A 14135-nucleotide genomic window follows, 5' to 3' on the forward strand; every position below is an offset into this window, starting at 1 on the left:
TTTAATATATTATATTATACACGGTGACTATACAGTTATAGGGAATTTAATATATTATATCATACACGGTGACTATACAGTTATAGAGAATTTAATATATTATATTATACACGGTGACTATACAGTTATAGGGAATTTAATATATTATATTATACACGGTGACTATACAGTTATAGAGAATTTAATATATTATATCATACACGGTGACTATACAGTTATAGGGAATTTAATATATTATATTATACACGGTGACTATACAGTTATAGGGAATTTAATATATTATATCATACACGGTGACTATACAGTTATAGGGAATTTAATTTATTATATTATACACGGTGACTATACAGTTATAGGGAATTTAATATATTATATTATACACGGTGACTATACAGTTATAGAGAATTTAATATATTATATCATACACGGTGACTATACAGTTATAGGGAATTTAATATATTATATTATACACGGTGACTATACAGCGAAAGTATAAGGATAAAATAAACACAAAGCACAATATTACTCACACATTGCAAAGATTGGTGGTACAAATATCAAACTGTTTTATTGGAATTCTCCCACTTTATTAAACATTGACATTTCTTTCAATAAAAACTTCATTTATAAAACGTACAATATACCAAACGAAGAGCGAAGAATCCATACTTTATACAAATATATCATTTTATTGGGGCGACCTTGACCATGTGTGAGCGCTATTAAACGGAGAGAAAATATTATACAGCTGGTCTTTTTACCATTTAAAATAATAATGGGTGTAGCGGAGAGCCGATCTTGCACAGCTATTCTCCACTAGAGATCCCAGTGAGGCTCAGGAACAAGGTGATGTTAAGTCCACAGGCAAGGTTTCCAGCAGGTAGAGTAATACAGCAATATCCCCATAGCAATCCCAATAACTGGACGACACACAGTTTCAGGAGTAGAACTAACTAGCTTTATTTCACAGTTCCTTATAAAGCCCTCTCCCATGCAAGGGAGGAGGTTCTATCACTTAAGACATTATCCAATCTCCAAGTAGTAACCTCCCACAGATCTCCTCCCCTCCTCTAGCATCATAATCCCCTTATCGTGTACACAGTTTTCCCCGAGTTTTGGATGTACCCTAAATATTTGGGGTACATCCACAAATCCAACATCCCCAGATAGCTCTATTATGGGGGACCAACATACTTAAAAATTAGCCCATTCGGATAAAGCGTTCGGGAGTTATGGGACTTTGAAGTTTGGACCGACCGCAGAGGTAAAGTATCCGAAAACAGTTCCATGTATTCTGGCCCTGCGGTCGGTCACAAACAGGCGAATGCAAAGGGGTGAAATATTACTGTTAAGTGGCCTGACGGGGATTCGGATGAATCCCCTAGTTTGTGGGGTTCTTTCTACCGAACGGCGGGCCGTTCGGTAGTTTCCCCACGAAGCATTAGGAGTCTGGAGGTCTCAGCGGTGTTTGCCTAGTCAAGTGTCCGATTTTGGTTCCAGACACTCGACGGCAAAACACCGCTGTTCGGCAGTCCAAGATGGCCGCCGCCACGTGTTCGCATCCCGAATGGCGGCCACCCAGAGAACAAAGACCACACCGCATGAATAGGTAATTGCCCGTTTGCAACATTGTTGCAAACGGTAATTGAAGGCACACTTTACACAGGGGGGGTCTGGTTGTTCGGTAGTTTCATTCCCATGTTTTATTTGAATGTTTCTACCTAACAACTAGAGGAATACAGTTCTTTATATACATTTAACTGTCAATATAACTGGATACCATGATTTCTATACATGTTCACACACATTAAACCAGAAATATGACTAAATACACTATTTCTCATACATGTTGTGGGACAGCCCGGTACCAATCCGCTACAATGGGTCTTCATCTTCAGAGAATGACTGCACTGGGATTTCACTGACATTCTCATACGACAAACCCGGGACTATTCTGTCCCACCGCCGTAACGGGCAGCAGAGCCTGGCATACTCTGGCACGGATTCAAAGAATTAGTCTATGGATCATAGCGTCGATGACGGGGTCATAGTCTATGGATCATAGCGTCCACGACGGGGTCATAGTCTATGGATCATAGCGTCCACGACGGGGTCATAGTCTATGGATCATAGCGTCCACGACGGGGTCATAGTCTATGGATCATAGCGTCCACGACGGGGTCATAGTCTATGGATCATAGCGTCCACGACGGGGTCATAGTCTATGGATCATAGCGTCCACGACGGGGTCATAGTCTATGGATCATAGCGTCCACGACGGGGTCATAGTCTATGGATCATAGCGTCCACGACGGGGTCATAGTCTATGGATCACAGCGTCCATGACGGGGTCATAGTCTATGGATCATAGCGTCCATGATGGGGTCATAGTCTATGGATCATAGCGTCCATGACGGGGTCATAGTCTATGGATCATAGCGTCCACGACGGGGTCATAGTCTATGGATCATAGCGTCCATGACGGGGTCATAGTCTATGGATCATAGCGTCCACGACGGGGTCATAGTCTATGGATCACAGCGTCCACGACGGGATCAGTATACCTTCCACCCCTATTTGCAAAGACCCCTGAAATTGATAGGACCCCCTTAGACAAACATGCGCTGTGATTCGATGCAGTTATCTCCGTTAATGCGCTGTCCGGTCACTATGGCTCCTTAGTTTTTGCTTACTATACATAGTTCTTCACACCCAATAGTTTATAAATAAATGCATTTGACGGAAACTCTGGTGTATAATTCTTTTTTATTCCTGAATTACGATTACTATTTTTTTTTTATTCTGTCAATTTTGGAATTCTAGATTTACTGCGATATAATACCCTCGTTAATATCGGTTACAAGGACTGCAGGCAATTCTGCCAATTCCTTGTTTTTATATTTTGGATTATGACCCTACTTTTACACAGGGTGCGTTTGGGCTGAGAATGACTGCAGTTTAGGTTTGGATTTGTATATCGTATCTGCTCTGCTAATGCCAGGCGCTAATTGGCTGCAGAGATCACATGCTCTCCACATTCTTGGTTTGAATTAGGACATAAGTCAAGGTTTTAGAATGTCTCATGTGACTCCAAGATGACTTCTAGTGGACCTGCCCCTTCTCTGGGGTTTGCACCACTGAAATATACATTGAGAATCATCCAGAAACTAGGTGCTCAGTGCTCCTTCAAATTTATTTTAACGAGACAAGCAGCTGTAACATGAGTAAGGTGACCGCTCCCCATCAGAGTGGAGTTAAAAGGTGTTTAAGCTTACCTTTTCTCCATTGAAATGGTTGTACCCTGAACATAGGTGCTGAGCACTATGCAACATAAGACTAGTGGCCGTCTGAGTTACTGCACCTAGACGTGTCACGAGGCAGCAATATAAACACTTCCTTTTTATTAAAAGGCCTGCGTGGACATGCTATAGACACCAGAACCACTTAATGAAGCTGTAGTGGTTGTGGTGACTATAGTCTCCCTTTATTGAAGTCTACATATGTTGTATAGAGCATCAATTATCTGCCATTTAGGAGTTAAATCACTTTGTTTATGCAGCCCAAGCCATACCTCTAATGGCTGTCACTCACAGTCTCCCTACACATTTCCTGTAAAGAGAGATTTATTGTTTAACAGACAGTGCAATAAAGGAAGTTAAATCTACTCCTCTCTGTTATTTGCTAGCACTACCAGCAGACTCTAGTGTGTGATTAAAGTTCAATAAACAAAAACAAGAGATAAGAACTTCTAATATAAAACACATTTTATTTTATGCAGGCTGTGCGAGTCACAGGAGGTGTGACTAGGGCTACATAAACCAAGTAAAGGAAGGATGCTCTCTTACTAAGAATACAACTGTGCCATGAAGTCAAGTAACGTAGGAATATGGATTCCTTCTGAAGAGGGGGTAGATCAACACAATAAACCCATGAAGCCCTGGGCTAAGGATTATATTCCAGACTCTCAGCCCGATGTCAATCTCCGTGTTTGCTAATGCTAGCGCTGATTTATCTTTATGAGCTCACACAGTAAGATTATCTAAAATGCGGCCCCACAAGGAGGTTCATGGTGGATCTGTGTGACCTGCTCTGCAGCTGTACTATCTGAGTGAAGTGTGGAGCCCTCTGCTCCCAGGATGCACTGCTTTAACCAGTCTATATAGGATGTCCTGCAGCTATGCTCCCAGGATGCACTGCATTAGCCAGTCTATACAGGATGTCCTGCAGCAGTACGGTATGCTCCCAGGATGCACTGCTTTAACCAGTCTATACAGGATGTCCTGCAGCAGTACGGTATGCTCCCAGGATGCACTGCTTTAACCAGTCTATACAGGATGTCCTGCAGCAGTACGGTATGCTCCCAGGATGCACTGCTTTAACCAGTCTATACAGGATGTCCTGCAGCAGTACGGTATGCTCCCAGGATGCACTGCTTTAACCAGTCTATACAGGATGTCCTGCAGCAGTACGGTATGCTCCCAGGATGCACTGCTTTAACCAGTCTATACAGGATGTCCTGCAGCAGTACGGTATGCTTAGTACAGTATGTTCCCAGGGCGCACTGCTCTTCGTGGCCAGACAGCACAAGATAACCTTTACACTAGGCATGCTCGGATTTCCTAAAAGCTCCACAACAGAAGTGTACTATAGGTCACTCTCCTCAGACTGCTGCGTGCAGACTTTAATCTCTGTGACCCCTGCAGGGGCAGCAGTGTTTAGGCTGAAGCCCAGCAGGTTCTTTCGGTAACACTCCAGGCTGCAGAGAGGTGCTAGAGTCCTCGAGCAGCAATACTTCTTGGGATTGCCACAGCCTGGCACTCTGCAAAGGGTTGGAGCAGGTAGAGCCACCCGTGGCTCAGCTGGGATTGGACCAGGTACAGCAGGAGGGTAGGAAACCATAATGGCTTCGGCTGTGTGCTGGTAGCGAATGGTGGGACAGGGAGGTTGACGACCTCGCCTCTCCCGAGGAGGTTTAGCACCCCGCGATTTGGAGGTCTTGGTTAACCTTTCAATGGTCTGCTTCTTACTCTCCTCGGCCTTCTTAGCTGCCTGGAGCCTGCGCTTACGTGCCTTCTCCTCCCGCTTCACCAACATCTCCTCGGAGAGCTCTTGGCGTGGTGGGAACATGACAGCTGGGAAAATTGGCAGGGACTGCGCCTGCTGCTTCTGGAGAAGTGCTTTCTGATGAGAGACAAGCAATAGAATGGTTTATGGTTTTATCAGAGTCCATACAGATGTTCAAACAGCTACTAGATGCATACTTGCAAAGACAGAATATTCAAGGATATAATCTTTCAATGTAGGGTAATAACTGCTTGATCCAAGGATAAATCTGACTGCCATTCTGGGGTCAAGAAGGAATTTTTTGTTCTAGCTTGTTGCAAAATTGGAAGTGCTTCAAACTGGGGTTTTTTTTTTTTAGTTTTTTTTGCCTTTTGCCTTTTGGATCAACAGCAAAAAACATATGTGAGGAAGGCTGAACTTGATGGACGCAAGTCTCTTTTCAGCTATCTAACTATGTAACTATATATATGTAACTATGTAACTATATGATGAGGGGACATGTTAAAAAAAAAAATCCCAACAAAGCAGGTCCAGATGTGAATGGATAAACAGGAAGTGCAATAAAAACAGGAAGTGGAGGAGGTGGGCGAGCAGCCATCCCCATTACCAGTAATTCCCATTTATAATAATCCTACTCCCTATCCAAGCCTGGACACTCCTGCTCTGCTCTCCAGCAACGGCATTCACACCCTCACCCCTTTTTAGACTGAGCCCACAGAGCTCCGCGTCCCAGACTGAGCCCACAGAGCTCCGCGTCCCAGACTGAGCCCACAGAGCTCCGCGTCCCAGACTGAGCCCACAGAGCTCCGCGTCCCAGACTGAGCCCACAGAGCTCCGCGTCCCAGACTGAGCCCACAGAGCTCCGCGTCCCAGACTGAGCCCACAGAGCTCCGCGTCCCAGACTGAGCCCACAGAGCTCCGCGTCCCAGACTGAGCCCACAGAGCTCCGCGTCCCAGACTGAGCCCACAGAGCTCCGCGTCCCAGACTGAGCCCACAGAGCTCCGCGTCCCAGACTGAGCCCACAGAGCTCCGCGTCCCAGACTGAGCCCACAGAGCTCCGCGTCCCAGACTGAGCCCACAGAGCTCCGCGTCCCAGACTGAGCCCACAGAGCTCCGCGTCCCAGACTGAGCCCACAGACAAAAAAAAAAAAAAAAAAATGAAAAAAGTTACAAAATTTGAAATGCCGCCACCCCTCCCCCTCCCCCATTTTTCACACACTACTTACCTACACAAAACACACACACACACACACACACACACACACACACACCGCATTATATATATATACATATACATACACACACACACACACACATATACACACACGCACACACTGCACTCATTATAAACACACACACACACTGCATCCACTACACACACACACTGCATCCACTAATCAAATACACACACTGCATCCACTACACAAACACTGCATTCACTAATCAAATACTCTCACTGCATCCACTAATCAAAGACTCTCACTGCATCCACTACACAAACACTGCATCCACTAATCAAAGACTCACTGCACTCACTACACAAACAAACATTCACTAATCCAGTGTTTCCCAACCCAGTCCTCAAGGCACACCTACCAGTCCAGGATTTAAGGATTACCCAGTTTTGTCTAAGGTGTTTTTAGAAAAGAAAAAAAAAAAAAAGAAAAAACACCTTAGACAAAACTGGGTAATCCTTAAATCCTGGACTGGTAGGTGTGCCTTGAGGACTGGGTTGGGAAACACTGCACTAATCAAAGACTCTCACTGCATCCATTACACACAAACACTGTGTAACGGATCACCTGGCACCCCGACTGGGTACCTCCGTTGATGGATGCTCATAGCGCTTCCTGAGGGCTCCAAGCACTCTAGCAGACACTACAACCACTGCAGGCCGATCCTCTCTTACTTCAGAGCGAAGCAGGAACAAGCTCTTACAAGAGCTTAAGAGTGATTATAGCAAGGGAATATGCTGAGCATAGCAATCCCTTGTAGCAGATGCCCCAATAAGAGACGAGACTCCAAATTGAGGGTGAAGTAGAACTGGCTTTTAAGCCCATTTCACAAACATAGTACCACCCACAGGGTTTTGCAGAACAACCAATCAATACGTACAGTACACACAGACACTCCCACACAAAATCCTCCCCTCTGCCTGTGATACAATTACCTTACACAATGGGTTAATATAATTATCACAGGCAGGAAAATACACAGTTTTACACAATATTCATAACTTTAAAAGTATGCATCACATTCACATGTTCAGAATCAGCATACTCCAAATACAAACATACATCAAAATCATACAAATTGGTCCAGTGAGTCAAACGATAGATCGTAGTCCTTTGTGACCAAATGAAGCATGGCTTTTCTGCCCAAAACCAGTTCCACAGAGTCTTCTATCCTGGAGATAATTGGGAAGTAATCCAATTATCTCCAAGGACAGAGGCAACACTTCATTAAGCACATGGCAGCAAAAGACAATAAAATACATAAAAAGATATAACTGCAGCCATTGCATAAAACAGGTACATTCAACATATCCCCAGGTAGCTCAGATCTGAGTGCACATATTACTGAATGGCGCTCAGATCACATACATACAGTTCAATTGCCATGGAGCCAAAGTCTTTCATTATACGAATGGGCTCCATGGCATAGCTATCTGGGGTAACACCGCTCACATAGGGAGCAGGGCTATCTGGGGTAACACCGCTCACATAATGCAGGGCCATAGTCCAGGGGCAAGAGGTGGGCAACCAGGCTCCCTCCAGTGGCGAGGTTGGTTCCGCCACACACTGCATCCACTAATCAAATACTCTCACTGCATCCATCACATAAACACTGCATCCACTAATCAAATACTCTCACTGCATCCATTACACACACACACACACACACACACACACTGCATCCACTAACCAAATACGCTCACTGCATCCACTACACACACACACACACACACACACACACACTGCATCCACTAACCAAATACTCTCACTGCATCCACTAACCAAATAGTCTCACTGCATCCATTACACACACACACACACTGCATCCACTAACCAAATACTCTCACTGCATCCATTACACACACACACTGCATCCACTAACCAAATACTCTCACTGCATCCATTACACACACACTGCATCCACTAACCAAATATTCTCACTGCATCCACTAACCAAATACTCTCACTTCATCCATTACACACACACACACACACACTGCATCCACTAACCAAATACTCTCACTGCATCCACTACACACACACACACACACACACACACTGCATCCACTAATCAAATACTCTCACTGCATCCACTACACACACACACACACACACTGCATCCACTAATCAAATACTCTCACTGCATCCACTACACACACACACACACACACTGCATCCACTAACCAAATAGTCTCACTGCATCGATTACACACACACACACACACTGCATCCACTAATCAAATACTCTCACTACATCCACTACACACACACACACACACACAGCATCCACTAACCAAATAGTCTCACTGCATCCATTAAACACACACACACTGCATCCACTAACCAAATACTCTCACTGCATCCATTACACACACACACTGCATCCACTAACCAAATACTCTCACTGCATCCATTACACACACGCACACTGCATCCACTAACCAAATCCTCTCACTGCATCCACTAACCAAATCATCTCACTGCATCCACTACACACACACACACACACACACACACACACACACTGCATCCACTAACCAAATACTCTCACTGCATCCATTACACACACACACACACAGCATCCACTAACCAAATACTCTCACTGCATCCATTACACACACACACTGCATCCACTAACCAAATACTCTCACTGCATCCATTACACACACACACTGCATCCACTAACCAAATACTCTCACTGCATCCATTACACACACACACTGCATCCACTAACCAAATACTCTCACTGCATCCATTACACACACACACTGCATCCACTAACCAAATACTCTCACTGCATCCATTACACACACTGCATCCACTAACCAAATACCCTCACTGCATCCATTACACACACACACACACACACTGCATCCACTAATCAAATACTCTCACTGCACCCATTACACACACACTGCATTCATTAACCAAAGACTCTCACTGCACCCATTACACACACACTGCATCCACTAATCAAATACTCTCACTGCATCCACTACACACACACACTGCATCCACTAATCAAATAGTCTCACTGCATCCATTACACACACACTGCATCCACTAATCAAATAGTCTCACTGCATCCATTACACACACACTGCATCCACTAATCAAATAGTCTCACTGCATCCATTACACACACACTGCATCCACTAATCAAATAGTCTCACTGCATCCATTACACACACACTGCATCCACTAATCAAATAGTCTCACTGCATCCATTACACACACACTGCATCCACTAATCAAATACTCTCACTGCATCCACTACACACACACACACACACGCTGCACCCACTAACCAAATACTCTCACTGCATCCACTACACACACACACACACTGCATCCACTAACCAAATACTCTCACTGCATCCACTACACACACACACACTGCATCCACTAACCAAATACTCTCACTGCATCCATTACACACACGCGCACACACACACACTGCATCCACTACACACACACTGCATCCACTAACCAAATACTCACTGCATCCATTACACACACACACTGCATCTACTAACCAAATACTCTCACTGCATCCATTACACACACACACACTGCATCCACTAACCAAATGCTATCACTGCATCCACTACACACACACACTGCATCCACTAACCAAATACTCACTGCATCCATTACACACACACACACACTGCATCCACTAACCAAATACTCTCACTGCATCCACTACACACACACACACACTGCATCCACTAACCAAATACTCTCACTGCATCCATTACACACACGCACACACACACACACACACACACACTGCATCCACTAACCAAATACTCACTGCATCCATTACACACACACACTGCATCCACTAACCAAATACTCTCACTGCATCCATTACACACACACACACACACACACACACACACTGCATCCATTACACACATATATATTCTTGAAAACAAAAAAAATCTGACTGGCATGTATATTGTGTGCATTTACCTTAATAAAAAAAAAAAAAAAAAAAAGATTTGAAAAAAATAAACAAACATGTTCAGTTAACAGTAGATTTGTGTAGAAATAGTTTATTTTTTTAAATGGTAAATGTACAGAATATCGGTAAGTTATTGGCTATAGGCCTGAATGTTCACAAATTATCGGTATCGGCTCTAAATAAAATCAATATTGGTCGATCCCTACTATTTGTTTCAGAGACAATGCAGTGTTTACATTACAGCCCACAATATTGGTCGATCCCTAGTACTGGTAAGAATGTATTGGTGGAACCCTAGTACTGGTAAGAATGTATTGGTGGAACCCTAGTACTGGTAAGAATGTATTGGTGGAACCCTAGTACTGGTAAGAATGTATTGGTGGAACCCTAGTACTGGTAAGAATGTATTGGTGGAACCCTAGTACTGGTAAGAATGTATTGGTGGAACCCTAGTACTGGTAAGAATGTATTGGTGGAACCCTAGTACTGGTAGAGTTCTATACCCCACTGTAAGAATGTATTGGTTGCCTTGTCTAACTCCCACCCAGGATCAACGGTCCCCTACCTGCCGTGCGGTCAGTAAGGTCTCATCAGTCTCCCTTTTCAAGTCTCCATTTACATCTAGCTCTCCTCTTTCTAGTGCATCCAGCCATCGGGACTCCTCATCTTGCTCGGGCTCTGGCATGCCAACCGGGGAGGGGAGAGGGTCCAGGTTACTGTCCTCATCTGTAGAGAAAAGCATGGACTAAATATCCTTTTACCAACGTGGGAATTCCCTGCTATTCCTCTGTCTGAGCTGCCCATGGAGCCCTAACCCGCTTTCCAAGGAAATACTCTGCGCATTAAGCATGGAGAAATAGAGTCAATGTCACGACAAACATGGAAACATGGATTGGCTTAGTACGAGTCAGGTATTGAAGGAGAAGGTTACAAATGTGGTATGGACAGATTTGATGACCAGTTAAAGTTTTAATAAAATACTCCAGCCCCTAGACTCACTACAATGTACTGCAGTGGATATGGTGCCAAGCGTGCCCCACACCCATTGTAAGTAGATAAACCGTTTTAGAACGGTTTAGCTTTTTACCCAAGATGTGCGAGGCGTTGCTCCCTGTCTCCACTACTTCCGAGAGAGAGCCAGAAGCACTGTCTGAGCTAAGCATGGACTTAGCTCAAGAGAGGTAACAAAGAGCCAGAAGCTCCTTAGCTGGGTCTTCTATCAGAAGAAGTGGAATCGAACATGCCCCTCACACAAAATCATACAGAATCTCACCCAGCCATGCCCGATACTGCTCAATTGGCACCCCCTCCAAGGGCTCCTCATCATCATCCACAACCATGACAGGAGACGGGGACTCCGACAACTCAGGGATCACAGTGAACGTGGGGACACTGCAGGAAAAAGAACAGCACGTCACTCAGTCTGGACAGACAATACAGTTAAAGCAGGAAATACATATACAAAGCTCCCTTCTGTCTGTGTCACCCTGCAGTGGGAGGGACAGACTCTGTGTCCCATAGCTCCTTCTGTCTGTGTCACCCTGCAGTGGGAGGGACAGACTCCGTGTCCCATAGCTCCTTCTGTCTGTGTCACCCTGCAGTGGGAGGGACAGACTCCGTGTCCCATAGCTCCTTCTGTCTGTGTCACCCTGCAGTGGGAGGGACAGACTCTGTGTCCCATAGCTCCTTCTGTCTGTGTCACCCTGCAGTGGGAGGGACAGACTCCGTGTCCCATAGCTCCTTCTGTCTGTGTCACCCTGCAGTGGGAGGGACAGACTCTGTGTCCCATAGCTCCTTCTGTCTGTGTCACCCCGCAGTGGGAGGGGCAGTAGTACATTCCTCACTCTTCATTTTTGAGATCTACTTTACCTCTTGGTGCCCAGAATTTGCCCCCCCAGCTTGATCTTCAGTTTTAATTGCGGTTTGGGAGAGTTGTCAGGGTGTTTGTGAGGTGTTTTAGGGGAGCTTGAAGGATGCCTATGTTGTTGTTTTGGGGTGTCATCAGCAAACAGAGCTAGGCCCACACCATCCTGATGATGCCTTTTTTTATGTTTTTTGTGTTTTTTATGTTTTTTCTTGTGATTTCCATGTGAGGCGATATCATCGTCTTCATCTAGTAAACAAAAGGGAAAAGTCTATAATTAACTGTAAATGAATGAATGTGAAACACACAGATATGTATACCCCATCATCCACCACACCCAGTCCACCTCCCCCCGTACCCCTCCACCCCCAGTCCACCTCCCCCCGTACCCCTCCACCCCCAGTCCATCTCCCCCCGTACCCCTCCACCCCCAGTCCATCTCCCCCCCTGTACCCCCTCCACCCCCAGTCCATCTCCCCCCCGTGTACCCCTCCACCCCCAGTCCATCTCCCCCCCGTGTACCCCTCCACCCCCAGTCCATCTCCCCCCCGTGTACCCCTCCACCCCCAGTCCATCTCCCCCCCGTGTACCCCTCCACCCCCAGTCCATCTCCCCCCCGTGTACCCCTCCACCCCCAGTCCATCTCCCCCCCTACCCCATCTCCCCCCCGTACCCCTCCACCCCCAGTCCATCTCCCCCCCCCCGTACCCCTCCACCCCCAGTCCATCTCCCCCCCCCCGTACCCCTCCACCCCCAGTCCATCTCCCCCCCCCCGTACCCCTCCACCCCCAGTCCATCTCCCCCCCCCCGTACCCCTCCACCCCCAGTCCATCTCCCCCCCCCCCGTACCCCTCCACCCCCAGTCCATCTCCCCCCTGTACCCCACATTCAGCCCATTGATCCCCAAGTTCGGTGTCTCACCAGCTCCCTCCATCGTTCCTGCTCTCCGGTTCCAATTTGTACTCATTCTCTTTCCGTCCCCTAATGTGTTCCCTCCCCCGGAACTAATTGATCACAGAATTGGTTTCTGGCGGAGGAATACCACACCGGAAGGCAGGCCGCCATATTGTGCGTGGCAAAGATTGAACCTGACACTGCCGCCATATTGTGCGTGGCAAAGATTGAACCTGACACTGCCGCCATATTGTGCGTGGCAAACTCAATCTACCCCACTCCAATAAATACCCACTGTGTCCCTAGCCCAATGTACCCTACTACAATAAATACCCACTGTGTCCCTAGCCCAATCTACCCCACTCCAATAAATACTCACTGTGTCCCTAGCCCAATCTACCCCACTCCAATAAATACCCACTGTGTCCCTAGCTCAATGTACCCTACTACAATAAATACCCACTGTGTCCCTAGCTCAATGTACCCTACTACAATAAATACCCACTGTGTCCCTAGCTCAATGTACCCCACTCCAATAAATAACCACTGTGTCCCTAGCCCAATGTACCCCACTCCAATAAATACTCACTGTGTCCCTAGCCCAATCTACCCCACTCCAATAAATACCCACTGTGTCCCTAGCTCAATGTACCCTACTACAATAAATACCCACTGTGTCCCTAGCTCAATGTACCCTACTACAATAAATACCCACTGTGTCCCTAGCTCAATGTACCCCACTCCAATAAATAACCACTGTGTCCCTAGCCCAATGTACCCCACTCCAATAAATACTCACTGTGTCCCTAGCCCAATCTACCCCACTCCAATAAATACCCACTGTGTCCCTAGCTCAATGTACCCTACTACAATAAATACCCACTGTGTCCCTAGCTCAATGTACCCTACTCCAATAAATACCCACTGTGTCCCTAGCCCAATGTACCCTACTCCAATAAATACCCACTGTGTCCCTAGCTCAATGTACCCTACTCCAATAAATACCCACTGTGTCCCTAGCCCAATGTACCCCACTCCAATAAATACCCACTGTGTCCCTAGCTCAATGTACCCCACTCCAATAAATACCCACTGTGTCCCTAGCCC

The 14135-nt window shown here is 46.0% G+C and overlaps 1 protein-coding gene across 2 annotated transcripts; it reads right to left on the reverse strand.

The window, feature by feature from the left end:
* Positions 1-1676: 1676 nt before the first annotated feature.
* Positions 1677-13129, reverse strand: INO80B (INO80 complex subunit B). Of its 2 annotated transcripts, none has more exons than XM_063457513.1 (5): positions 13056-13129; positions 12140-12383; positions 11544-11662; positions 10836-10996; positions 1677-5181 (listed from the first exon to the last, which is right to left on the reverse strand). In XM_063457513.1, exons 1-5 carry the CDS (start codon positions 13099-13101, stop codon positions 4645-4647), a joined length of 1107 nt encoding a protein of 368 aa, XP_063313583.1. In that variant the 5' UTR covers positions 13102-13129; the 3' UTR covers positions 1677-4644. The 2 variants fall into 2 exon arrangements, with proteins under 2 accessions (XP_063313583.1, XP_063313584.1); XM_063457514.1 differs by lacking the exon at positions 13056-13129 and adding an exon at positions 13016-13055.
* Between the last annotated feature and the right edge of the window lie 1006 nt (positions 13130-14135).

The sequence above is a fragment of the Pelobates fuscus genome, chromosome 6, assembly GCF_036172605.1.
Source record: "Pelobates fuscus isolate aPelFus1 chromosome 6, aPelFus1.pri, whole genome shotgun sequence".
Classification (NCBI taxonomy): domain Eukaryota; kingdom Metazoa; phylum Chordata; class Amphibia; order Anura; family Pelobatidae; genus Pelobates; species Pelobates fuscus.

Coding starts and splice junctions, on each gene's coding strand:
- INO80B (XM_063457513.1), bottom strand. CDS start 13,101: ATGAGTACAAATTGGAACCGGAGAGCAGGAACGATGGAGGGAGCTG. Junction 12,384..13,055: donor AGGAACGATGGAGGGAGCTG/GTGAGACACCGA, acceptor TTTGTTTACTAG/ATGAAGACGATGATATCGCC. Junction 5,182..10,835: donor CCTTACTGACCGCACGGCAG/GTAGGGGACCGT, acceptor GTCTCTCATCAG/AAAGCACTTCTCCAGAAGCA.